The sequence below is a fragment of the Lissotriton vulgaris genome, unplaced genomic scaffold (genome assembly GCF_964263255.1).
Source record: "Lissotriton vulgaris unplaced genomic scaffold, aLisVul1.2 SCAFFOLD_2511, whole genome shotgun sequence".
In the NCBI taxonomy this organism is placed as follows: domain Eukaryota; kingdom Metazoa; phylum Chordata; class Amphibia; order Caudata; family Salamandridae; genus Lissotriton; species Lissotriton vulgaris.
In genome coordinates, this window is record NW_028244933.1 from 197,440 (window position 1) to 221,105 (window position 23,666).

The window sequence follows — 23,666 nt, forward strand, 5'->3', positions numbered from 1 at the left end:
GATGAGCTCATGGACCACCTAGGATCTGCTCACTACCTCAGCACCTTCGACTTGACCTGCGGGTACTGGCAGATCGCAGTCACAGAGGGGGCCAAGGAGAGATCCGCTTTTTCCACCCCGGATGGCCACTACCACTTCGGGTGATGCCCTTCGGAATGAAAAATGCCCCTGCCACCTTCCAGAGGCTGGTTAACCAGGTACTGGCTGGGTTGGAGGGATTCAGCGCTGTATCTCGATGATATCGCGGTGTTCAACTCCCACTGGACCGAACACCTACAACACCTCTGGGAGGTGTTGATGGCCCTGCGTCGAGCGGGCCTCACCATCATAGCCAGCAAATGTCAGATCGGACAAGGGTCAGTGGTCTACCTGGGGCCCCAGGTCTGGAGTGGCCTAGTGGCCCCCCTCCAACCCAAGATCGATGCAATCGTTGCCTGGGAGGCCCCCACGACCCAGACGGAAGTGCGGGCTTTCCTGGGGCACACAGGGGTACTACCGAAGATTCATAAAGGGGTATGGCAGCATTGTAGTCCCCCTCACAGAATTGACCTCCAAAAAGCAGCCGAAGAGAGTTAGCTGGACCCTCGCCTGCCAGAAGGCGTTTGAAGCATTCAAAGTCGCCATGTGTACCGCCACAGTACTGCAGGCCCCCGACTAACCCCGAGAGTTCGTGGTCCAGACGGATGCATCCGAGCATGGCATCGGAGAGGTCCTGTCTCAGGTGAATGAAAAGGGCCTAGACCAGCCAGTGGCATTCATTAGCCGGAGGTTACTCCCTCGAGAGCAAAGGTGGAGCACCATCGAGCGGGAGGCCTTCACGGTGGTTTGGGCCCTGAAGATGTTGAGGCCCTACCTGTACGGTACTCACTTCCGGGTCCAAACCGACCATCGGCCCCTCCGGTGGCTAATGCAAATGAGAGAAGAGAACCCCAAACTGCTACGCTGGTCCATCTCCCTCCAGGGAATGGATTTCACTGTTGAGCACCGTCCCGGTGCTAACCACGCCAACACGGACGGCCTGTCCCGGCTCTTCCGCCTCAGTGAAGAGAACCCCCAAGGGGATGGGTAGTTCTCTCTGCCTTTCAGCTGGGGAGGACGCGTGTTGGACCTGGCCTCGTGGCGTGGTTACCCCCGTTCCTCAGCACCTGGTTAGCCCAGCCCTACACCCCGAAACCCCAGGTCGTCCCGTTCCCTGTCCGCCCCGCTCCCTACACGACCCTACCAACAGACGACCATCCCCGCATGCTCCTCCCGGTACCGGATGGCCAGAACCTGCATCACCCCACAGGGACACCGGCCGCCATTACCCTACCCGAGGTCCCGGACTCCATAGCCCTTGCAGGACCCCGGTCCCAGTGAAGCTTAGGCTGCAGACGTGCCATGACCGGCTGGGGGGGGTAGAGGGCTTCCTGAGTGAGATAGGACCAAAGAGTTTCAATTTCTCCTCCGGCCTCCCCTGGGAGACTGGTGTCTCTCACACCTCTGGCCTTCCCCTGGGGGCTGGTTTCGATCACACCTCTGGCCTCCCCGAGAGCTGGCTCCAGACCCTGCTGGGCATCTGGGGATCCCCGGACGCATCTTCAAAAGGATCAAAGGGCCAGCCGACGTAACACTCCGACAACCAGCCCCGAGACATGAGATCTCCGCCTGTGAGGGTCCGGACATCAAAGGGCCACGGCGCTATATCAAGGCCCGCCCAAGAACTAGCGGGCAGTTGTATCCTGGACAAGAGAGCCCTGCTGATCTGATCGCGGCTCAACCCTTGGGGAGAAGACTGAACTTTGGAAGTTATCGAGCCCTGCTGACGCTGACGCGGCTCATCCTCGTGAAGAAGGAACTGGAACCTCAGAGCCCTGCTGACCTCGTCGCGGCTCATCCTTGAACTCTAAGGACATTCGTTAAACTCCCTGAGCCCCGCTGACATCGTCGCGGCTCTTCAAGAACTGACAGACACTCTGTTCACTCCGGATCGAGCCCTGCTGACCTCGTCGCGGCTCGAGGAGTACTCTGGTCCGGCTGGACCACCGACGCTACCAACACGACCTGGATCGAGAGGAGTGAGTACAGCAGCTAGTACGACCACCATCATCCGTATCCCCCGGTTTGAGGATTGAGAGCTGTGCGCAGGGTACGATTCGTACTGGCCCAATACTGAGACTGTCCCGCTTCCCTATTCCTTACAACCGGGACGTCACGATCTCTCGATCGCTTGTAAATACGTGTTTATCTGGCTTCCATTCTACTGTCAATAAAGAACTTCTTACTGAAGTCCACGGTGTGGTGTCCGTTCATGAGTGTGGTGTGAGCTCAGTGTGTACGATCTTAGACCCGAAGTCCTCCCCGGCGAGGAACTCACGCTAGGGCTCGGCAGTATTCCTGGGAGAGGTGGGTCACGGAGTGGTTAGGAGAGCATATCCTGCCCCTCTGGGATCGGCCCTTCTAACAGTGTGTGTCTTCTGGACCCGTTACTATTTAACCTGATTCTAAACAACGTCATTAGTTTCATCCACGACCTGAACTCAAATGCACCAATTGGAGGGGTGAAAATAGTAAATCACCTCTTTGTGGATGTAGCACTATTATCCACAACCAAAGTAACAATGCATACTCTTCTGAAAGGCTTTGAACAGCACTGCCACGAAAAAAGGACCTACTATCGATGTTAAGATCATATTCATGATCAAGAACCAGAGAGCAAAACTTACAGAAAATTCCTCAGACAGGGATGCTCCTTTAGAAAGAGTTACTAACAACCTTTCAGTCATATTCGATCATAAGCTTACATGGGTTCACCAAAGGGAGAAACCACACAGACCCATGCCAAATACTTTGTAAGTCCAGCATTGGAAGCGGCCTGCTAAAGACAATATAGCAAATTTATAGGATGAAAGCAGTTGCTTCTGCATTCTATGAATCAGCCATCTGGTGCTCCTACAAAATTCTGGAAACAAAAAAAGGAGAGAATCGGTTCCTCACAGGCCTAAAATGTCTAAGTCCGGGCACCCTCTTAGCAGGGTTCCATGCTTAAATATCGAGGTAAAAATTATAATTTACCAAAATATCGATGTAAAATTATCAATTACAAAAATATCGACTCCCTATACTTAAACAGGTAAGTATAATAATATCAAATAAAAAATATTGAAGTAAAAAACATAGATCTAAAAAGTATCGACTTAAAATTATATATAACTTAAACAAAACATTAAAAAATATTAATATTTTTTATAAAATAAATTACATTTAACATATATTTCAACTAAATGTAACAAAAAAAGTAAACACACAAAAATGTGTACATATACAAATATTTACTTCAATACATTCTATTAAGTATTATCTTTATTTAATTTATAAACTTTTTAAAATATATAAAAATGTAATATATACATATACCAATAATTTAAAATAAAATAAAACATCCTATAATAAATTAACACATTAATTGAATATAACAAAAATAAAAAATACATTTCACAACACAATAATTACAATAGCAGGGAAAATATTGGATAGCGGAGGGGTAAAAATTACTATTCCCACTCCAGTGAGTGCAACAGCAGGTAAAGTGTTGGATAGTGGAGGGGTAAAAATTACTATTCCAACTCCAGTGAGTGCAACAGTAGGGAAACTTTTAGATAGTGGAGGGATACAAATTACTATTCCCAATCCAGTGAGTGCAAATCAGGGAAAGTGATGAATAGCGGAGGGGTAAAAATTACTATTCCGACTCCAGTGAGTGCAACAGTAGGGAAAGTATTGGATAGCGGAGGGGTAAACATTACTATTCCCACTCCAGTGAGGGAAAATCAGGGAAAGTGTTGGATAGCGGAGGGGTAAAAATGGCTATTCCCACTCCAGTGAATGAAAATCAGGGAAAGTATTGGATAGCGGAGGGGTACAAATGACTATTCCCACTCCAGTGAGTGCAACAGTAGGGAAAGTGCTGGATACCACACCAATAAAAAAAGAAATTCTACATTTTTAATACATTTTATTTCCATTATTAACATAAATAATATTAAAATTTAAATATATTATTAAAAAAGATAATACATATTCATTAATTACACATTGTTTAACACTATAGGATGCACAACACACACCTAAAATTAATTACACAATTACAATTACTAATTATTTAATACAAATAAATGAACAAATAATTAATCTCATCAATAAAAAATAAATTACTTCCCACCTTTCTCACCATTTACACCTATAAACACCATAAAATACACCTAAAATTAATTAAACAATTACCATAATTAAGTAATTTAAATTAATTAACAACTAATTAGCATACATGTATTAATTAATTACTGTACACTTTTAACTTAATAACATCACAATTATACAATTATGAATAAATATAAATTATTCAAAACATTTCATATAATTAAAATACTTCCCACCCTATTCCCCTATAAACCCACAACCCACTACGGAACCAAAAACACAAAATTCTATTTAAAATAATTTATTAACTACTATAAATAATAAATAAAATCTATATAATTACATTTTTCCCACCCTATTTCCCTATAAACCCCCAACCCACTACGGAACTAAAAACGCAAAATTGTATAAAAAAATATATATATTAACTACTAAAATGTTAACACGTAATAAATATACCAACAATTCTCATACAAAATATTAAAATACATAACATTCATAAAAAAAATCGATATTTTTAACAACTATATTTTTGTAAATGATATTTAACACTTTTTATAATCGATATTACTTACCAGACTATTGATATTCTTGTCCACCATATTTTTTCCATCGATATTTATGACCCACAATATATGACCATTGATATTCTAGCTCTGTACCCTTAGCAGTCCTGAGGCTAGAACTAACCTGATGAGCATATTATGAGTATGAAAGACCCCAGCAAATGTAACTGGCTAGCTGATTTCAAGCTAAAATCATATTTATAGCTGAAATCAATAGCAACCAAGAACCTCTGAGGAAAACCGAGCAATATAAATGACTTTACATCAGCCCTAATCAAAGACCACTTTTTGATATTGAGTAAGACCCATTAGCCAACAGCACTTGAACCATACCTTGATATAAGAACCGCTGAGCTCCAATGCTTCTGGTATCTAAAATTCAGACCTGGGGTTTTACGGGTATGTGCCAAAACATAAAATAGTATCCTAGGAAGGTAATACCAGTGCATGCAACAGTAAAAAAGACAAACTGGAAACTGTTGGTCACTTTAGGTTTTTTTCAACAAGAACAGCAACCTGTAAAAAGCATCTGTTATCCGTTTTCAAGCACCATTTGCTACATGTTTCAAAGACAACCAGGCCTCGCGATGGCGGACAGATACAACTTCTATTTTTCTACTGTTGTCAGCCTATACCAACAGTGAGCCATGAGACATGGAACAACCACCACTGATTCTATCTCCCAACTAAGAGAGACTAGGGCATGTTCTACCACCTGCCCCTGGTGACTACCTCCCCTATATATGATATTAGCCACTCCTCCTAATTGACACCAAAACAGCAAAAATACAATTGGTAGAACCAGAGTTAATACATTTTACAATTTAAGGTAAAAACTAGTGTCTAAAAGATCAAAGCATCAATTGGCAACATCTAGTCATGTGAAACTGGGTCAAAGTCAGAAAATATGTCCGACTGCAATGGAGAGTCGGCCGGGTACAAAAAAGGGGATTGGGCGCTTTTGATTCTTACCTTCAGACTTACAAAAAATTATGAGTTCAGCAGGGCAAATCTGCAGGCAGTGTGCGAGGAGGGGGCGTAATTGTTGGGGAGCCGCTGGACTAAGTCGCAGTGAGAATTTATAGATTCGGACTTAGTCTATATTTTGGAAGTCAAAAATATGTAGCGGGATGAAGCTGGAGGCTGTAGCCGATAGGAGTTCCACAAGGCCAGATACCCCTTTGGCAAAGGACTGCTGAACAGGATTTGCTGCTGTGGAGTAGAACATATCAGGAGTTGCCACGAAGTCAGGCCAACTGGCAAGCCACCTTGGAAGGATAGACGAGCAGGTTGGCCCCGCTCTGCTCTTAGTTCTCAGAGCAGGTTTTGGGTTTTGGCAATCTGGGCACTTTTAACACCACCTTCAAGGGTCCAGGACTGGAGGGTCACCTTTTCTGGGGTTTTAGAACTCAGGCTGAGTCCAGGTGCAGATTCAAGGAGGTTGGAGTCTTTTTTGTCCCCGGGGATCTGATCGGATGGCCAGTCAATTAGCCCTTGGAGTCACTCTGGTAAGTAATTTCTGAGGTTCAGCATGGATTAGAAACCAATGTGAAAACCTGGTAGTGCTTAAGATTCCCTGAATCTCCCTACAATTTCCTATTTCTTTTGTGGATTACAAACTGGCTGCAGAAGTGAAGGCCAGAACTGAACCAAAATTGCAATAGTAGGAAGGTTCAGAGAAGTTGAGCAATATATAGAGAAGCAGTTTGCACTGCATTGGTTTTCTGGTTTTACTTGTTAGGGATTTTATAGCTTTGGCTTCCAGGGAAAGTTTCATTTGTTCAGTAGATGTAGATTGTCTTTAAGTTGCTTTCTTTAGATTCATTTTGGGAGTATTTGTTTTTTAAATGTAATATCAATTAAGCAGGTTGATACACTTTGATGACCTTGAGTGATCTAAGATAAATTGATATGCCTCTTAAAATGCTATAATGCTTTAAATCAGATCAGGAGGAGCATTTACTGGTGATGCTGTGGTGGGACAGATGGGTTATTTGAGGAACTAGATGTTCAGATGGTGATGTTGGCAGAGACAAATGAAGTAGCATACCCTTAGCCAATATTTCTAGTTGAGAGGCACTTGTTTATGGCAACGTCTGGGACAGGAAATACTGACTTTGAGAAAGGGCAGGGTAGTCACTGAAGTTCTTTGTTGGGCAGATGAGGACCTACCAACTGGGTTCTTCATATAGTCATACTGAAATCTGAAATGAGGACATACGTTTTGTAAATTCAAACATCTTCATCATGTATCTCAGAAAAGAGTGAGATGCCGAGAAATAAATATAGTTTGAACAGCACTCTTCCAGTTGATACCATAGTGTTCCTATATTTAGCTTCACCATAGACTCCTAAAGAACAAATGGAACATTGTAAATTATTAGAAGAGTGAGGCACGCCTGAATGCTATGTTGCTGGAGTAGAATCTGTTGAATGTATAACATTTTACATGGGACAGGCTGCAAATAAAGAAATGAATTGTGTATATTATTATTAATATTATTATTAATGTAGGTTTTAAACAATCTCTCCCCAAAATGGGAGTGGATGCATGGTTCCTTAGTCATTTATGGCATAGTACAGTTTTGAAGGACTAGACTAAAGGTTTTTTTTATATTCCTTTGTAAAACATGAGAGTATGCTTTTCTGGAAGGGTTAATTGTTATTTGCAGTCAGGTGTCATGTTTAGAATTTATGATTTTATGCCCAAATATGTGGCCAGACCCTATAAAAGGGATGCCATTCATTCATTTTAGAGACCCTTTCCCTTTATTTATTTTCTTTACACCCTTCATCGTATTTGGGTGCCTGGAGCATGTTAGGCGAGCTCCAAATCAATCAAAGGATTTTTCCAAGCTAATTTTAATTCCAGCATTGCAGATAACCAAGTGCTACTCATCAAGAAAGAAATGTGTGACAAAATAGCAACTTTCTTTCAAGAGAAAAATTATGACATCTGATCTAACATTTCAGATGCTGCTGCTTCTGCGAGTGACCCTTGCTACTCTCTAAGGTGTAGGAATACAATGGTTCCTGTTCATTTCCCATAGTCAAACCTCTACCAGTAGGAGAATGGACCTCCACATTACTTTTCACCCACCGTTCGGGCTCACTTCTTGACCTTCACCCTCCCAAGCTCGCTCAGATACCAATTTCAGTACTTGCCTAGTCTGTTGATGAAGTTCTCAACAGCTTATGCAGAAATGTTGAAACAAGCACTATAAAGACCTCTGCTGAACAGAACAAGTTTGGATCCATGAGATATGAGTAACTATTGGCCCATTTCCCAGATTCTTTTTCTGGCCAAAGTAAGAGAGACAGTGGTAGTCCGTCAGTTGTAGGCCTTCTGTAAGCAGAATAGCATCATTGATCCAAATCAAGCCGTATTTATAGCTGTCATGGGCATGGAGTTGATGGCACTCACTGCCATGTCAAACAGACTGGAGGTTGATGGTGGTGGTGTTAGAGCACCATTTTTTATACTTGTTTGTGGTCATCAACATGATCAGTTCTTTCTATATCAGTCACCTCGAGGAATGCGGCATCTCTACCTTAAACCGGGTGGATTACTTTTAGAGAAATAGACCTCAAATCATTTTCACTTCATCTACTCCATCTCCATATTAAAAGTCCCCCCCATTCCTTTTCAATCTTTACATGACCCCATTTTATGAAATTGCTCAGTCTATCATTTGTCTTTCATTTGTGTTACTGACATATTGGTATTGATTCAAAAGAATACTGAATTGGCACCAAAAATCCATTCTTTTCCAGTGCTTATTCTTTCTTTAAAGCTTGGATGGCTGCTAGTTCCCTAAAATTGAACCCCTCTAAGCAGAGCTTTATTGACACTTATGGGATATCGCCTACAGGCCCAAAACATTTGACTTCCTACATGAGATAATGGCTCACACTTGTAGAGGAAGTACAAAGAATTAGTTTCTGCAATGTATCGCAAAGGCCACTATGATCATATGTTTGCCTAATCCTTTTGCAGTTGCTCTGACTTCCAGTAACCAAGTCCATATTTTTGGGTCAATGTGCATAAGTTAAATGTAAATGTAAATGTAGTGTATTTTGTAAAGCGCACAGCTGCCCCAACGGGGCGTCCCGGTGCTGTATAACGCTGTGAAACCCTTCCTGGCTCTCCCTGTGAGATGCCCCTCCTGGGCACCCCCAAGGTGAAGCCAGGCATCCCAGTGTTGTAGGGGCCGTTGTGGAGATTAAGCAAGCTATTGCCCAGAGTTGCAGCGTGGGGCCCATGATTAGAGTAGGCGCTGAGGCAAGAATTATCGAGTCCGCGGACATTGAGCCCAAGACCCTGCCACGTCGGGACTTGAACTCTGGTCCCGGTCCTGATCTCTGCTTCAGAGTCTGCCGCTCTAACCAGTGAGCCACACTTCTCGACATAAGTTAGAGTGTTCTACCAATCTTCTCCTTCTTTCCGGTACAAATCTTTGTGCCTGCTCATAGACTTTAACTGACTAATTCTGATTCGGCTCAGCTGGTAAAGGCCCTTTGAGGTTTATTTCAAGGGCCTTTATGTGTACGTCTGCTTTACAAGTAACAGTTTAGATTTGATTGGATTGAATTGGTGCGCATTTCATATTCCATGTGTGTTTGCCATTCTCTGTTTCAGTACCTTTCTTTCGTATCTTCCTATTTGAAAGTGAAATGGCTTTAAAATCATTTTCATTGAGAGTAAAATGCAAGGGAAATATATTAATACATTTCAAAACGTATATTGTATTGTGCTGCAGCATTTATTTGGTCCCACCACCCTTACGGGGGCACTGAAACTCTTGCCTACATAGGGAGCAAGCTACAGTGCAGAGGGTGTATAGTTGTAAGGGTATTGTTTTTGTCTTTTTTCATCATATGTGGGAAGTATTTCTTGTTGTGTGTGATGACCACCGAGGTGTGGTTATCGTATTATGAGACGCCGTGCTTAGCAGTGCGATGGACAAAGAGGTGTGAGAGAGAGATGCACAGTTTGTGGTTTCAAGTAGGCTGGCAAATTTGAGCAGCTCTGAAGATGCCTTTATGGTTTTTCTTGTGATCGTAGACTTCTTAACTGATTACTGCACTGGCTTGTCCAACTTGATATTTTCCATAAACTTTTTGGTCCTGAGAAGGCATGATTGGAGAGAGTAATGGTGAGGAGATATGCTGGACTGGACTTATGTTACTATTGTCATATCTAGATGTCATTGTGAGGTGTAAAGAAGCGGTCATAGTTTGCAGCTACTCAGGATCTGCAGTGGTGGACTATATTAGAGTCCTTTGGTTGGCTAGCAGTATGCAACAAACTCTTTAGTTAATCTATGCATGTTCAGTTGGTGATGCTGGTTTATTGGCAGGTACAGAACTGGGTGATGGACAAGATGTCTAACGTATATGTCTTATATGATTGTAAAAGGATGAAGCCATGGCTGGCTGCGAACTGTATTAGTGTGAGTGTGACCAGAAGGGTTATATATGAAGTGACAATACTTTTCTAAGGATGAGCACAGGTTTTTCTTCATCCAAAGGTGGTGTTTTAGAACTGCGTTCCGGCACACTTGTACTATATTGATGCCATCTGTGAACTCCCTGGTGATAACTGAAGCAAGGCAGAAACTTCGTAAAAATGGTTCCTGTATAAGCAGCTCATCCTGTCCAGGTTCATGCTTTGCATTCTGGGTCTTTTAGTCCACTAATCTAGTTTAAAGTCAAAAGTACAAATTCCAAAATGCAAAGGCAAAATCTGACTTGGAGGAGCTACTCATGCATGGCCCTGAGATCTAGCTGTGCAGCGCGTGACAAGCCTAGAGGGCTTGCACACTCTACTGACACAATGTGGTTTATCCATGGCACATATTTCATGTCTATATAAGCGTGTCTGTTTATAAATTTTAGAAATGACTTTATTCAAGATAAATTATTTTTCTTTTCTTCTCTTTTTAAAAGGAATATTATTGGTCAAACTAGGTTATGTATTCAAACGCTATTACACTTGGCCTAGTTAGCTCACACGAAACAGAGAGTTAAAACCTACTGATAGGAAGTCAAGTTTGTTAGTCAAAAAAACAGGACATCATGGTATCTCATTCTATATCTTGCTATTTCAGTACTAGAATACACCTGTTACAGTGATTAATGTGGCACTTTACATTTAATTTTTTCTCATACGTAGGGCCTCATGATGCGGTTCGAACCGCAACCGGCAGCTTGTCGTTGAGGTCCGAACCGCAACTACTGCCATGGTCCAACTGTAAATACGATGCGTGCGGTTGGAGGCAGCAGTCGAAGGGACCTACCAACACTTTTCAGTGGACTCATGGAGCCCATCAGTCATACGGAAACCCACCATAATCCCTTAAGGATGGCGTTTTTGCTGTCAGGATTATGATGTCAGTTTCTGGCAGCCTTTCCATGTCGGCCCACCCTATCTGTGCTTGGGGGGCACCTGTAGTGCCTGCCCTGAGGTGCCTGCCATATGGTGCAGGGCTGTTCACAAACAGTTTCCACCCACTGCACAAGCTCCCATTGAGAAATTGTTTCCGACCACACCATGTACGGTTGCATCCAAATAATGTAGACGAACCGCCGACCTGAGGTCGTTCAGTTCCCAATCCGCAAGGGTGTCGGTCGGAGGCAAATCTGACCAACATTGTAATTAGGGCCTTAGTCTGTAATTCCTGATGCAGTGTGGAGTACATATCGTTCTGCAAACATGTGTTTCCTCTGTTAGTTAAATATGATGATGTTTCTGGCTTGAAAACATCAAAAGGAGATGGCTATCAATTACCCATACTAACACTTTTCTACTTTATAACGTGAGTAAAACAACAAATGAACATTTTTAATAAAAACAAAGCATCATTTTCTAAAGACCTTTATATCCTTTTTATCCTTATGTGAAACCATTAATGCAACTATTTTAAAACAAAGTGTGAATATCAAGAGACTGTACAATTCAAAATTTGATCATAGACTGGAAACACATTAAACATACAGGACAAAGTACACAATGTTTTGGGATGGCTTTAGTTCATGGACATCTAGCAACAGAGAAGAGGGTTGATTTCCTGTTATATTCAGCCTGTTCCAGAGGATAGTGAAGGAGTCCATTTGAACAGGCTTATTCAGTGAAGGAATCATGTCACAACCGTATTCATGCTAAGTAAGCACTGGGAAACCCTGTTGGGTAGGTACGCACTTTATAAAACCACAGTAATATTAATCTAAGGTGCCTTGTGCAGCAATAGATTTCCCAGTGCTAGTATATTCTGCATGCTGGGCTTGTACATTTGTTCTTTATAAGAACTATGTGATAATCTCAGGCAGATATGTTTGAACCAATGGTTAGGGGTGTGTGGATACTAATGAGATATCAACCAAGGTGTCAATCAAAATACTGTATTTTTGTGTTCTGCAGCTGCCTGCCTGACGATGTCATTGAACACTATATTGTTCTCGCTCATTCACAATATGGATATTACTGGAGCACTCTCAGGGTTGCAGTCACATACCTGACGAGCGGACGAGGCCTCGTGCCAAGAAGTACCTAAGAGGCACTATTGCCCCCACCTAGGCCCCAAGCCCCTTCCTCCAAAAGCAAAATAGCTTGCTTGGTCTGGTGCCAATGTTCTAGGGTGTTCTCACACCCCTTAATGGATGTTGGCAGTTCAAAGCCTCGGAACAAGACCCGGAAATCCACTATTCACGATGATTTTCAGCTTGCATTGCCTGCCACCATGTGATATCGGCTCCTAACCAGATGACCGTGTGATGGGAGCCGATATCGTGTGTCACACGGTGGCACCATGTGAGTTGGCAGGTATCCAGTCACTGTATCAAAGGTCCAGATACACAGTTTCTATGCATCACAATGGCCTATGCTCTTTTACAGCATTATTTAAGGTTTAGCAGGCTTACAACAAGAAAGCTTTAGCTCCACTGTATTTGACTAGCATCCCATCCATCACTAGGTCACTAGTGTATGAATGCCCGAAGATTCACCCTATTTAGCGCAGGCATTCCACCATTTCCTTTTCTTGCTCTGGTCTCTCACATGATGCATGGCATATGAAAAGACAAATATATATCCCCAAACCATAAAGCACAAAAACTCCCTACATGCACAGGAGATTTCTGTGCTTATTTATTTTTATAGAAACAAACACCCATTTTGATGGGTTGTTTCTGTAATACAAAAATAATGTCAGTCAAGGCACCATGATATTGCACGCTGCCCGCTATTACATTTTTGATCAAAGTGCACCCTTTACGTGTCAGCAGAAAACATGTCAGCATAAAACAGTGACCTCCTTATGTGCAGGGAAGTCTCTATACAGCTACGGAGGAAAAATATAGAAAAAGATGCAAGTAACTGGGTCTCCATCTTGTGGACACATCTTTTGCCATAGATAGGAGTCATTACTATCTAAAAAAGTGAATTCTTATTTTCTTTTGAGGTATATCTAGCTGAACTGTTTTCTATAAAACTTGACCCATCTTTCCGAGGATTACAGGCAGCTCCTGTCTTTCCTATTTAATTGGGATGGGTGAAGGGGGGACCTTCACCACTGTGGTGGACAGCCATCTGCCTGTCACACACTGTTTATAGCGGACACCAAACTATTCTAAATGTTACAGATTTAATGTCTATGACCCAGAGCGCACTAATAGACAACACAGCATTCACATTATTACTGCAAGAATCCAAACACCACAATACTTTCATGGTTATATAGTAACTACTAGTACTATAGAACAATATTTGCAGATTGCTGGTAACACTGAAAGAGTGTGTTTTTATGTTACTTCCCAAAATGTCACTACTCTGGAAATTAGAAGGGCTACACATCTCAGTGCTTATTTTGAGGCGGTGGTTTCCGCTGCTGGGCACCAGCACTTAATTATTAACACCAGCTAGTATGACATTTTGCTACTTGGTGGCACGATTTATCTAATTTTGAGATGTGCACAACAACAGTTATTTATTCAATATGCATTAAAAATTACTAATACTTGCTACCAAAGTCATTCATATAGCTTTGGGGGCCTGGAATAGTCTGAATTGTCCCACTTATAGGAATGTAATGGTTAGTAATTGCTTTGGTACTGTCATTGGCAGCGCCAGCAGGGGCAATAGGTAGTGTTAGCTGCAGTGGCTCCAAATGAGGGCCTTGGCACTTAGGCGCTCATTACGATGTCAGTTGGAAAGCAAACCGACCTACTCCTTGTCGGAATCGGTTCCGATTAACTCAAGTTTGGCAAGTCCGACTGACAGATTAAGATGCTTCCATTCACTGTTCAGAGAGTTTCCCATTGAGTTCAATTTGAGCTTGTGTTTCAACCAATAACTCAGACTTCCATTGGAAAAATGGGTGGTTTTGGAATACCTTGCACCCTGTGGCGGGTACCATATGGTGCCCGTCACACAGTGCATGGTTCTACAGGGGAGTCCCTTGGTTACGCCCACACCCCCAACAGGATGCCTCAGGATGAAGGAGAGCCTACTAGCGGCCCCAGAAGTCAGTTTTTGACAGCCTTTTTGTGTCGGACGGACAGAGGCCGAAAGGCTGTCCAAATCCAACATTGTAATACGTCGGTCAGAAAGCGGTCCGTAGAGCTGTACAATTCGGCTTAGACTGACTCGGAGTTTCAGAATGCCAATCAGAACCGATTCGGACTGACTGAACGATTCGCTTTCTGAACGGGAAACATAGGTTCCAACATGGTTTAGGGGAATCCGACTGCCATTCAGAGCCTTTCAGACTGACATCGTAATCAGACCCTTATTTATTTTACATCTCCTTAAAGAGGCAAAAAAGTGAATGCTATGAAAATATCCCTCAAAACCCCAGTAGACGTCATCAATAAAAACAACTTTCTAGAATGTTAACTGTTGCTGATTGTTGGTGTTGCAGTTCTGGGAAACCGAAAATTTCTCTTCACTGCACGGTTCCTTTGGGAGGGGCCAGGCACTCCCTAATTGTGCTGATCAGTGTGGCAACACTGATTCCTTCTCTACCGATAGCTCTACAAATACTAGATATAGCCCAGGGTGAGCATAGCCCATAGAATGTCACTATGCGAAATTCCACGGACTTGAATGAAAACTCAGTGGAATTCTGCTCCGCCCCATGTAACTTAGACTGGGACGGAGCTCGATCAGTGCGGCACACGTCTCCTACCTTCTAACTGCAGAATGCAGATCCTCGAGGTCTACGAAAAGTTGACGGCAATGCACTCCTGCTGCCTCCTGCATCCGATTCCAGTCTCTGGAGGATTCTCCTGTGTGCACATGCATGTTATTGTATGCATGCTTACTAGAAACCTGCAGCGACTGCGAGTCCCGTCGCAGCTCTGCGCATGTGCCCTAGCACCCAGCTCCTCATTCTATGCCACGCAACAAGAAACGAAATAAGGTAAGCTATTTTCTTTAACGCAGTTTGGTGGGGGGTGGTAAACTCCGCTACGCGGAGGCAAAGTTTTTTACTGAACTCCGCGTTCCAAGCTCAACACACAGTGGCAAAATCTCTGAAAACTCTGCAGGCGGAGCAAAGTTTACCACCCACCCTTAGAAATATCCTTGCATTGAGCTCTCATTCAGGGACGGCTTTAGGGTGGTGCAACCAGTGCAGCCGCACTGGGCACTAACCTCAGGGGGGGGGCACTATGTTTAGCAATACCAAATCTACAACTTCAGGGGACCACTGCCAACTCTTACTGAAGTCTTTCAAAGCTGAACATTTTTTGTTAAAAAATGCCACATCAATTCCTTTAAAGAAATCAGGTTGTTAAAAGAAAATGAAAAAAACATATTTCAGTTTTGCAATGCAAAAACAGGAATGGTGGCTTGCTGCTCCTTGCAAGTAACCATCCCAGTGGTTACAGCCAAGTGACCCAACTAAGGATTAATAATTAAGCAGATTGCTATGCAACCCCTCCAGTTGAGTATTTCGCTAGCCAACCTACTAATATATAGGTCAGTTTGCAAAATTAGATACTGGTCCCAAAAAGATGAGATGCAAATTGTGACAAATTTATGCGACCAGTTTTTTGGTACATCTGGCCCTATCTGTGAGAGATAATGAGATCAAACTTGGTAAGATCTAACTGTCTAATTCAAACAAAGTGTGTACTACAGACATGAAGCACTTTTTATAATGTGCGAACTGCAAAAATCTACAAACAAAAAGCTTAACGTAGTTTACCATAAGTATTGAGCCAATAAATGTAGACCTTGGTGATATCTATGGCTTACCTATTGCACATAGATCTCTGCCAAGAGTGTGTCACTCTTTGAGCTATTGTATGCCACGCTCACTGGATTTTAGAGAAAGCACAATGAAGAGTCATATTTTTTCATGTTTTTAGGACAAAAAAACATTAGTCCGAATAAATTTGGCATCCGTTGCAAAGGCTTTGCATAACTAGAAAAAGCATGTTGCCATTTCCTTCGCCTTTATCACTAATATGCACATCAGTTCAGACTGCATCCTGTGTTACCTGCAATTCAGCACCGGGTTTGTCCTCGGCAGCTTCAAAGGAATGCGCAGTTCTTCCATTTCTGGTGCTTTCAAGGTAAGAAAGGCCCCATCACAGGAAACAGAAATCAGAACAAGCTTTGGCTCCTGTGGAGCAGTGACCATGCCGCCATTTTCCGTAGTGACAAGCCAATGTCTGAAATTAACGAGAAGAACAGAGATACGTTTTTGATAGTTTGAGGGCTTCAAAACAGAGGACCAGATAAAAAAAATATTTTTCCATTTTCAAGTGAAAAATGCACATGGCCTAATCACGAAGGGCATTTGCTCGAAGTATGTGCACAGATGGGAAATGCACAATGCATGAAGGGGCATGGTCTTGCACATGTCCGGCTCGGAAGCTGGTGCATCTCTTATTCACAATGGGATGCACCGTGCTTTTGAACTCACCATGCAAAAACAACAGTTGATAGACAAAATGCAGAACTCACCATGGCCTTGTGTGAATCAGGATTTGTCAAGGAGTTAGATATTGACGCACATAGGGATAGAAGAGGGTATCTGTGAGCATTCTGCGGAGGATGAGCATTAGTGTACATGATCTCATATGTACCCTTTTACTAGAGGTATTATTGAAATAAGCTACATACCTCTAGACAACTATTTAAAAGGAAAGATTTTGCCCTCAGCTTGGTAGATAGTCCAGCTGATTGCTCTTGTCCTGTCCTCCTATCATGGTGCTCATGGGAGCTAATGCATAAGTATGGTGCCCCATACTGTAGTGTAGTTCCTATATGCCCAATAGGCTCTGCGCATTGAAATAACATAAACGGTAGGACTGAGGTTGACTAGGTCTCTACTGAATATGTTAGACTTAATTAGGTATGCCAGTTAGCTCAGAGGTCACTAGAAACTTTCTCGAATGAACAGGAAGGAGTTAACTTTCATGATTAGACAAGAAGGGGTTAGTTTCTGACAACCGCATAAACATGACAACTTTGCTCTCTCCAGAATAAGGAGTATATCTCCAGAGTTGTGTGAAAACAATAGATAGCTATTTCGCTCAGTCAATCGTGCATGCTTAGTTTCACCAGAGTGCAGAGAAATAAAAAGACAGGCGTTTTCAATAAAAGTGGTTATTTATTGAGCAGTCTTCTTTCTCATGCAAGAGAAATGAATTGCCACAATTGCAATACTTATCATAAAGTAAAGTGCGTACAGTAAAAGGAGTATTATGAAATAATACTGTAAAAGCATTTATATGGTTTCTGAGCCATATACATAAAACGGATAAAATATATACAATACATACAATGATAAAAGTTGATACCTCCTAGAGAATTTCTTGGCATGTTATTAAGACTACATTGGACACTTATTAGATGTTTGACCCACCCGTCACCCGAACCTAATACCCTTGCTGTTATAGATTGCTTTATGTCACGGTTTTTTCTCTCCACTACTGCATTTCCCTCGGGATGGAATGGACTACAGTACCGCAAAGCAATGCCCATGCTGGCCATGGCCTCCTTGTAAGCCCGAGAGCTAAACGCAGGACCCTGGTCAGAATGTAGCATGCCAATTGCGTATGTGCCGATAAAGACTCGCAAATCTTTTATAACAGTTCTGGCATCAGCCGAGCGCTGGGGCCACATCCAAATGAATCTCATGCTGGAATCCACTGCGACCATGATATTTTTATAGTTACCGTCCCTTTGTAAGGGATCACAGATGTCCAGGTAAACACATGCTAATGGTTTGTCTGAGATTAGAAGGGGCGTCTGTGCTGGTCGTTTCACTGTTGATACTTTCATTTTTTGGCATATTTCACATTCTAGAACATAGTTCCTAGTCTGTTTTCTCATGCGTGGCCACCAATATTTCTGTTTTAATAATGATACTGTGGCGGAAACACCAGCATGTGCAGAAGCGAGCCCTTCGTGTGCCGCTAAAATTAGTCCTAACCTGTGTTCCGTGTTTGGAATTGCTCTATCCCCCACTCCAGGGATTTGAGCAAACAGAACGTTGTTTGCATCAGTTTTGTATGAGTACTTTACTGGAAAGCCCTTCGGGAGTGTCTTACCACTGTCTTTTACTGAAGCACTGACAGCTTGCATTATCTCGCTGTCTATTTTTGTTTTTGACCGAGTAATGTCAGCTACGGAAGCCGTTTGTACAGCTGCTTTCGCTGCCTCATCAGCCAATGAATTCCTAAGAACGTGAACGCCATCACGTTGATGACTCAGTGTATGAATCACGTGACTCTTTTGTAGTTCTTTCTGTAAAAGAACTACTTGTTCCCAAAGCATTTTATGCTTGATTGTGCCACCTGTTGCATCTTTGAAGTTGTTTTGAACCCAGTTCTGCAAGTATTCATTGTAAGACTGGACACAGTAATATGAATCGCACACTATTAGTGTGGGGAATTCGCGATCGGTATTTTCAAGTGCCATCTTAAAAGCCTGTAGTTCAGCTCGCTGTGCTGTACAGTCTCCGAGTGATTGAGTTTTAGTGACCAAAGGTTTAAATTTTCAATCGTGCCAACGACCTTTAACAATCGCGCACGCAGCACTATAGGCTTGTTTACCCCCAACTGCGGGTGTGCTGAGCCGTCTGTATATATTATACAGCCGTAATGTTCCAGAGGCATGATCTCGGTCTGCAGAGGACATTCATATTCGTATTGTAGAAATTCTTGTGTTTTTAAGTTAGGATCAAATTTGTATACTACGTCTGGTGCAGCAAGAGAATTAACCCATTGTATCCATCTCGGATGTAAAGCTTTAGCATTGGTAATGCTTGCTCTTGTTACTGCTTCTAGAGCAGGTACCGGTGTAACGATTCTTATTCGTTTACCTTGTGCGAAGGCTCTTTTTTTTGCTACAGCAGTTTGAACCGCAGTTAGAATTTTTTCAGTAGAACTAAATTTCATTTCAGCTTGTGTGTACAAGTGTGATTTGTAAGCTATTGGTACCGTTTCTCCCTCATTAGAGGTCAGGTATGTTAATCGGCATCTTCCTGGGATGACTCGGATTACAAGGTTGCGTTAGTTTGCGTGTGTTTGAGGTTTTGTTTTAGTTACCATGTCTGTCTGTAATAATCTTAAGATTTCTGTGTGTTTTTGAGTCCAATTAATTGGTTTAAAATCAGGTTTTATTAGTTCGTAGAGAGGTTTAACCCTCTCTGCATAATTTAGAATGTATGTTCTTCCAAAATTCAAGAAACCTAGAATTGATTGTAAGTTTTTCAGCGCTTTTGGAGCTTGGAGTACTGCACACTTCTCTAAGAAGTTGTCTGCTAGGCTTTTGCCTTCACTTGATAATTCATATCCTAAAAATAGGACAGTTAGATGGGCAATTCGTGATTTTTTAAAGTTAAATTTGTACCCTTCAGATGCGAACCCAAGTATGATGGTGTTCACTCTTTTCAAGTGAGTCTCCAGGTCATCGTCTGTAAGATAGATGTCATCGACATAAGATAATGCCTCATTATCATATATTCGTAGTAACTCTGTTACCCTGGCTGAAAATAATCCTGGGCTGTTCTTGAATCCCTGTGGGAGACGACAAAATTGTTTTTGGGTCCCCATGCTGGAGAAAACGGTCAAATATTTTTATATTTCTTGCGCACAATGTTATTCATTAGTGCTGCACTGTGTGAGTTTTGTACTGCAAAGGTTTTACAGCAGGAGTTTAGGTGTCTGTAGTCCAAAACTAGACAATATGAATTGTCTGGCTTGGAGACAGGAAACAAAGGACAGTTAGATGGGCATTCATTTGTGAGGTGCATGTTTCAATCACCCCCCGATATTCAAGTTGATCTAAAAAATTTCTGACTTGTTTTTTAGCTTCTTGCTTAACAGGATACTGCCTCTGTGCAGTAGGTTGATTTTTTAACTGGATTTTATGATGAGGAGAATCCTCATCCCATCCTACATGATTTTTATATAATGTATGGGCTTGGGCCACTGCCCATTTTCTTGCAAATGTGTATTTTTTTATGAATTGGAATGTGAATTGAGAAGGCAGGCATAATCATTTTTTCGCCATGTGGGCACACACTGACAAACTCTAGTGGCCAGTCTTTTTCTGCTAGAAGGATATCATAGCCTTTAGATAGATTCTTCCAAAAGAGACCTCTTATTTTCCTAGTTTTATCTCCCTCTATATGTAATGTTATTTCATATAGTCTATGGGGCACGCTAATTCGGGTGTCTGCAGTTTCCACTTGAATGTATTCATCCGTGTCCACTGTCTCCAGAAGATTCATCAGGATCTTGCGAGCTATGGTCACTTCTGCTGCGCTGTCTAGCATTGTCAGGGCCCACTCTCCGTTTTTCAGTTGCGTCCTCAGAATTCTCTGCAAGTTTTACTTTAATACTGGCTATCTTCTTTCTGGGAAATTGTAATTTTTTACTTTGATGAGCAGGTTCCTTGTCTTTGGACTTGACGTGCTCTCCTTTATGTTCTGACTGTCCTATTCTTTCCGATTTCTGCTACCAGGACTCAGTAAGATTGCGAAGAAGATGGTGAATCAGCAACTTTCCACTTTTCTGGAATTTAACGAGCAACTTCGGAGCAGGGAACAGAAACGGCCCTGATTGCAGTTATGGAAGAGGTGAGGTGCATTCTGGATTCAGGAGGATCAGTGGCAGTGATCCTCCTGGATCTGAGTGCAGCCTTTGATATGGTTAACCACCGTATCTTAATCCAGCGCCTATTTAACATCGGAGTCTCAGGCATGGCATTGGCATGGTTGTCTTCCTTCCTAGAAAATCAGAAGTATCAAGTCTGGGAAGGCAATGCACTATCTAGTTTGATTCCCCTCCGGTGTGGTGTACCACAGGGCTCCTCGTTGAGCCCCACCTTGTTCAACGTGTACATGTCCCCATTGGAGGAGGTGGTTGCTCCATTCGGGATAAAAAATAGTGAGCTACGCTGACGACACACAACTTGTCGTCTCACTTCCCTCAGATGGTCAATAACATGGTCCTGATCAACTGCAGGTCCAAACACGCCCATGAAATACAAATAGTTATTGAGGAGCACCAACTGGAGATCCTGTTTCTTACAGAAACATGGCTCGCTCCAAACTCAGACGTCGATATTGTACAGGCACTGCCCCACGGCTTCCTTATACAACACTTGAACCGTCCAAAGGGTAGGGGAGGAGGAATAGCTGTCATCTATAAAGAGTCTTTTCCATGCAGATTTATTGACAGCCCTCTGACGGACTGTGAAAATACGCACTTCACTATCCAAATTTCCACCCGTAACTCCCTATCAGGAGTTCTCATTTACCGTCCACCAGGAGCCATGGGGCAGTTCCATAATTCACTTTTGGAATGCTCCTTGGTTATGGCCAGCATCTGGCCCAATTTCCTAATTTTAGGGGACCTCAATGTCCACTTCGATAATAGTAAAGATGACACTGCCACAAAACTGATCCTAGACCTGGCAGCTCACCAACTTCACTTACAAAACGATCTTCCCACGCACAATCTTGGGCACTTGCTTGATCCCATTTTCTGCAATTTCCCTGACCTTATGTTGGGAACACCGATCCCAGTGCCCTGGACAGACCACCTGCTTATCCCTTTCAGCTGGCGGATTCAGACCATTCCTCCTTCCATCCAAGCACCGGGTAGACTCTCCCGTCCATGGGCCAAACTTGACCTTGACAAATGGAAACAAGCACTAGAGCATACCAGGCCACATCTTGAAACTAACCCTTATTCAGCAGACGCGGAGTTCACATCTTGGGTTGAACACTCCCTAGACACCGTTATTCCCAAAAAACCGTATTTGAAACCTAGGAAAAAAGCCACCACGCCGTGGTTTACACACGAGGTCCGCCTCCTAAAGAAAAACTGCAAGAGAGCGGAAAGAGTATGGAGGAAAGACTTCGATCTCAACAGCAAAAGTGACTATAAACGGGCTATTCCCAACTACAAAAAAACCCTCAAAAATGCACAAACAGCCTTCTTTAATGAAAAAATTAGCACGGCATCCTGCTCGTCCAGAGAAACTTTCCAAATCGTGAAAAAACGTTTAAAAACCCCAGAACTAACATGCACGTATAATCTCTCGGACAGTCACTGTAATGAGTTAGCCACGTTTTTTGACCAAAAAATACAAAACATCCTCCAACATCTCCCCCCTCGTCCCCCTGTGGACCCCCCACCTCCCCACTCGTTGCAGTTCCAGAAGCTAAACATAGAACTTGATATGTTCTCTCCCATCAGTGAGGACACCCTAGGGCCCATCCTTCAATCTCTCAAAAGTGGGTCCCCGCATGATCCAGCACCAGTCAAACATCTAAAACAGGTCGATCCTACCATTCTTGCACCAATGGTGAACCTGATAAACACTTCTATAGAAAACAGAACGGTTCCTCCGAGCTGGAAGAAGGCGGTAGTCAAAGCCTTAATCAAAAAACCCAACCTTGACCCCAGCAATCTGGCCAACTTCAGGCCAATCTCCCTCCTTCCTTGCATTAGCAAGATGGCTGAGAAATTCATCAACGGTCAGCTGTCGAACTACCTGGAAACTAACGAACTGTTAAAACCGTCACAGACAGGTTTCCGCCCGGGCCAGGGTACGGAAACAGCGATGGTAGCGGTTGTCGAAGAGGCTAGGAAGATCATCGACGCAGGATGATCAGTGGCAGTGATCCTTCTGGACCTCAGAGCGGCATTCGACACCGTCACCACCTCATCCTGGCTCAGCGGCTCAGAGACCTTGGTATCTCAGGGTCGGCCCTGTCTTGGCTAAAATCCTATCTCCACAACCGCTCTTTCCAGGTGGCGGAAGCGACTTCATTTCCAGGGAGACCCCTATACGTTGCGGAATGCCTCAGGGCTCGTCATCGAGCCCGACGCTCTTCAACGTGTATATGTCGCCCCTTGAAAAAATTGTCATCCTGTACGGTATCAAACTCCTGACCTACGTGGATGACACCCAGCTGGTTGTCTCCCTCAGCCGGCAAGATAATCTCTCCGTCGATCTGTACTCCTGCCTGGGGGACATAGTCAGCTGGATGAACTCATCCCACCTAAAACTCAACGGCGACAAAACGGAGATAATGGTGATGGGCAACCAGTCCCACTTTCGCCCGGAGTCTTTGTGGCCCCCGTGCATGGGTCCTCCCCCAACCCCCAAAGCTGACATCAAAAGCTTGGGGATTTGGCTCGATCATAACCTCACCCTAAACACCCAGGCAAGGAAAACGGCAGGAACTTGCTTTGGTCTACTACGCACTACCCGCAAGATCCTCCCCCTGCTCCCTTTCCAGTCAAGAAAGCTCCTCTTACAGGGCCTTATCCTGTCCAGACTGGACTACGGAAATGCCCTGTATCTCGGCGCACCGAAGAAAGTTACAGCCAGACTACAGGTTGTGCAAAACGCTGCTGCCCGGATTCTTACTGACATCAAGAACCGCT

General features: G+C 43.2%; 1 protein-coding gene across 1 annotated transcript in view; it reads right to left on the reverse strand.

Moving 5' to 3' along the window:
* Nucleotides 1-23,666, reverse strand: part of LOC147666690 (mitochondrial amidoxime-reducing component 1-like) — a 220,710-nt gene that overhangs the window by 158,680 nt on the left and 38,364 nt on the right. Inside the window, exon 2 of the mRNA XM_086948963.1 lies at nucleotides 16,248-16,421. Within this exon, the coding sequence (XP_086805089.1) occupies nucleotides 16,248-16,421 (174 nt within the window). The remainder of the gene's footprint in view (nucleotides 1-16,247; nucleotides 16,422-23,666) is intronic.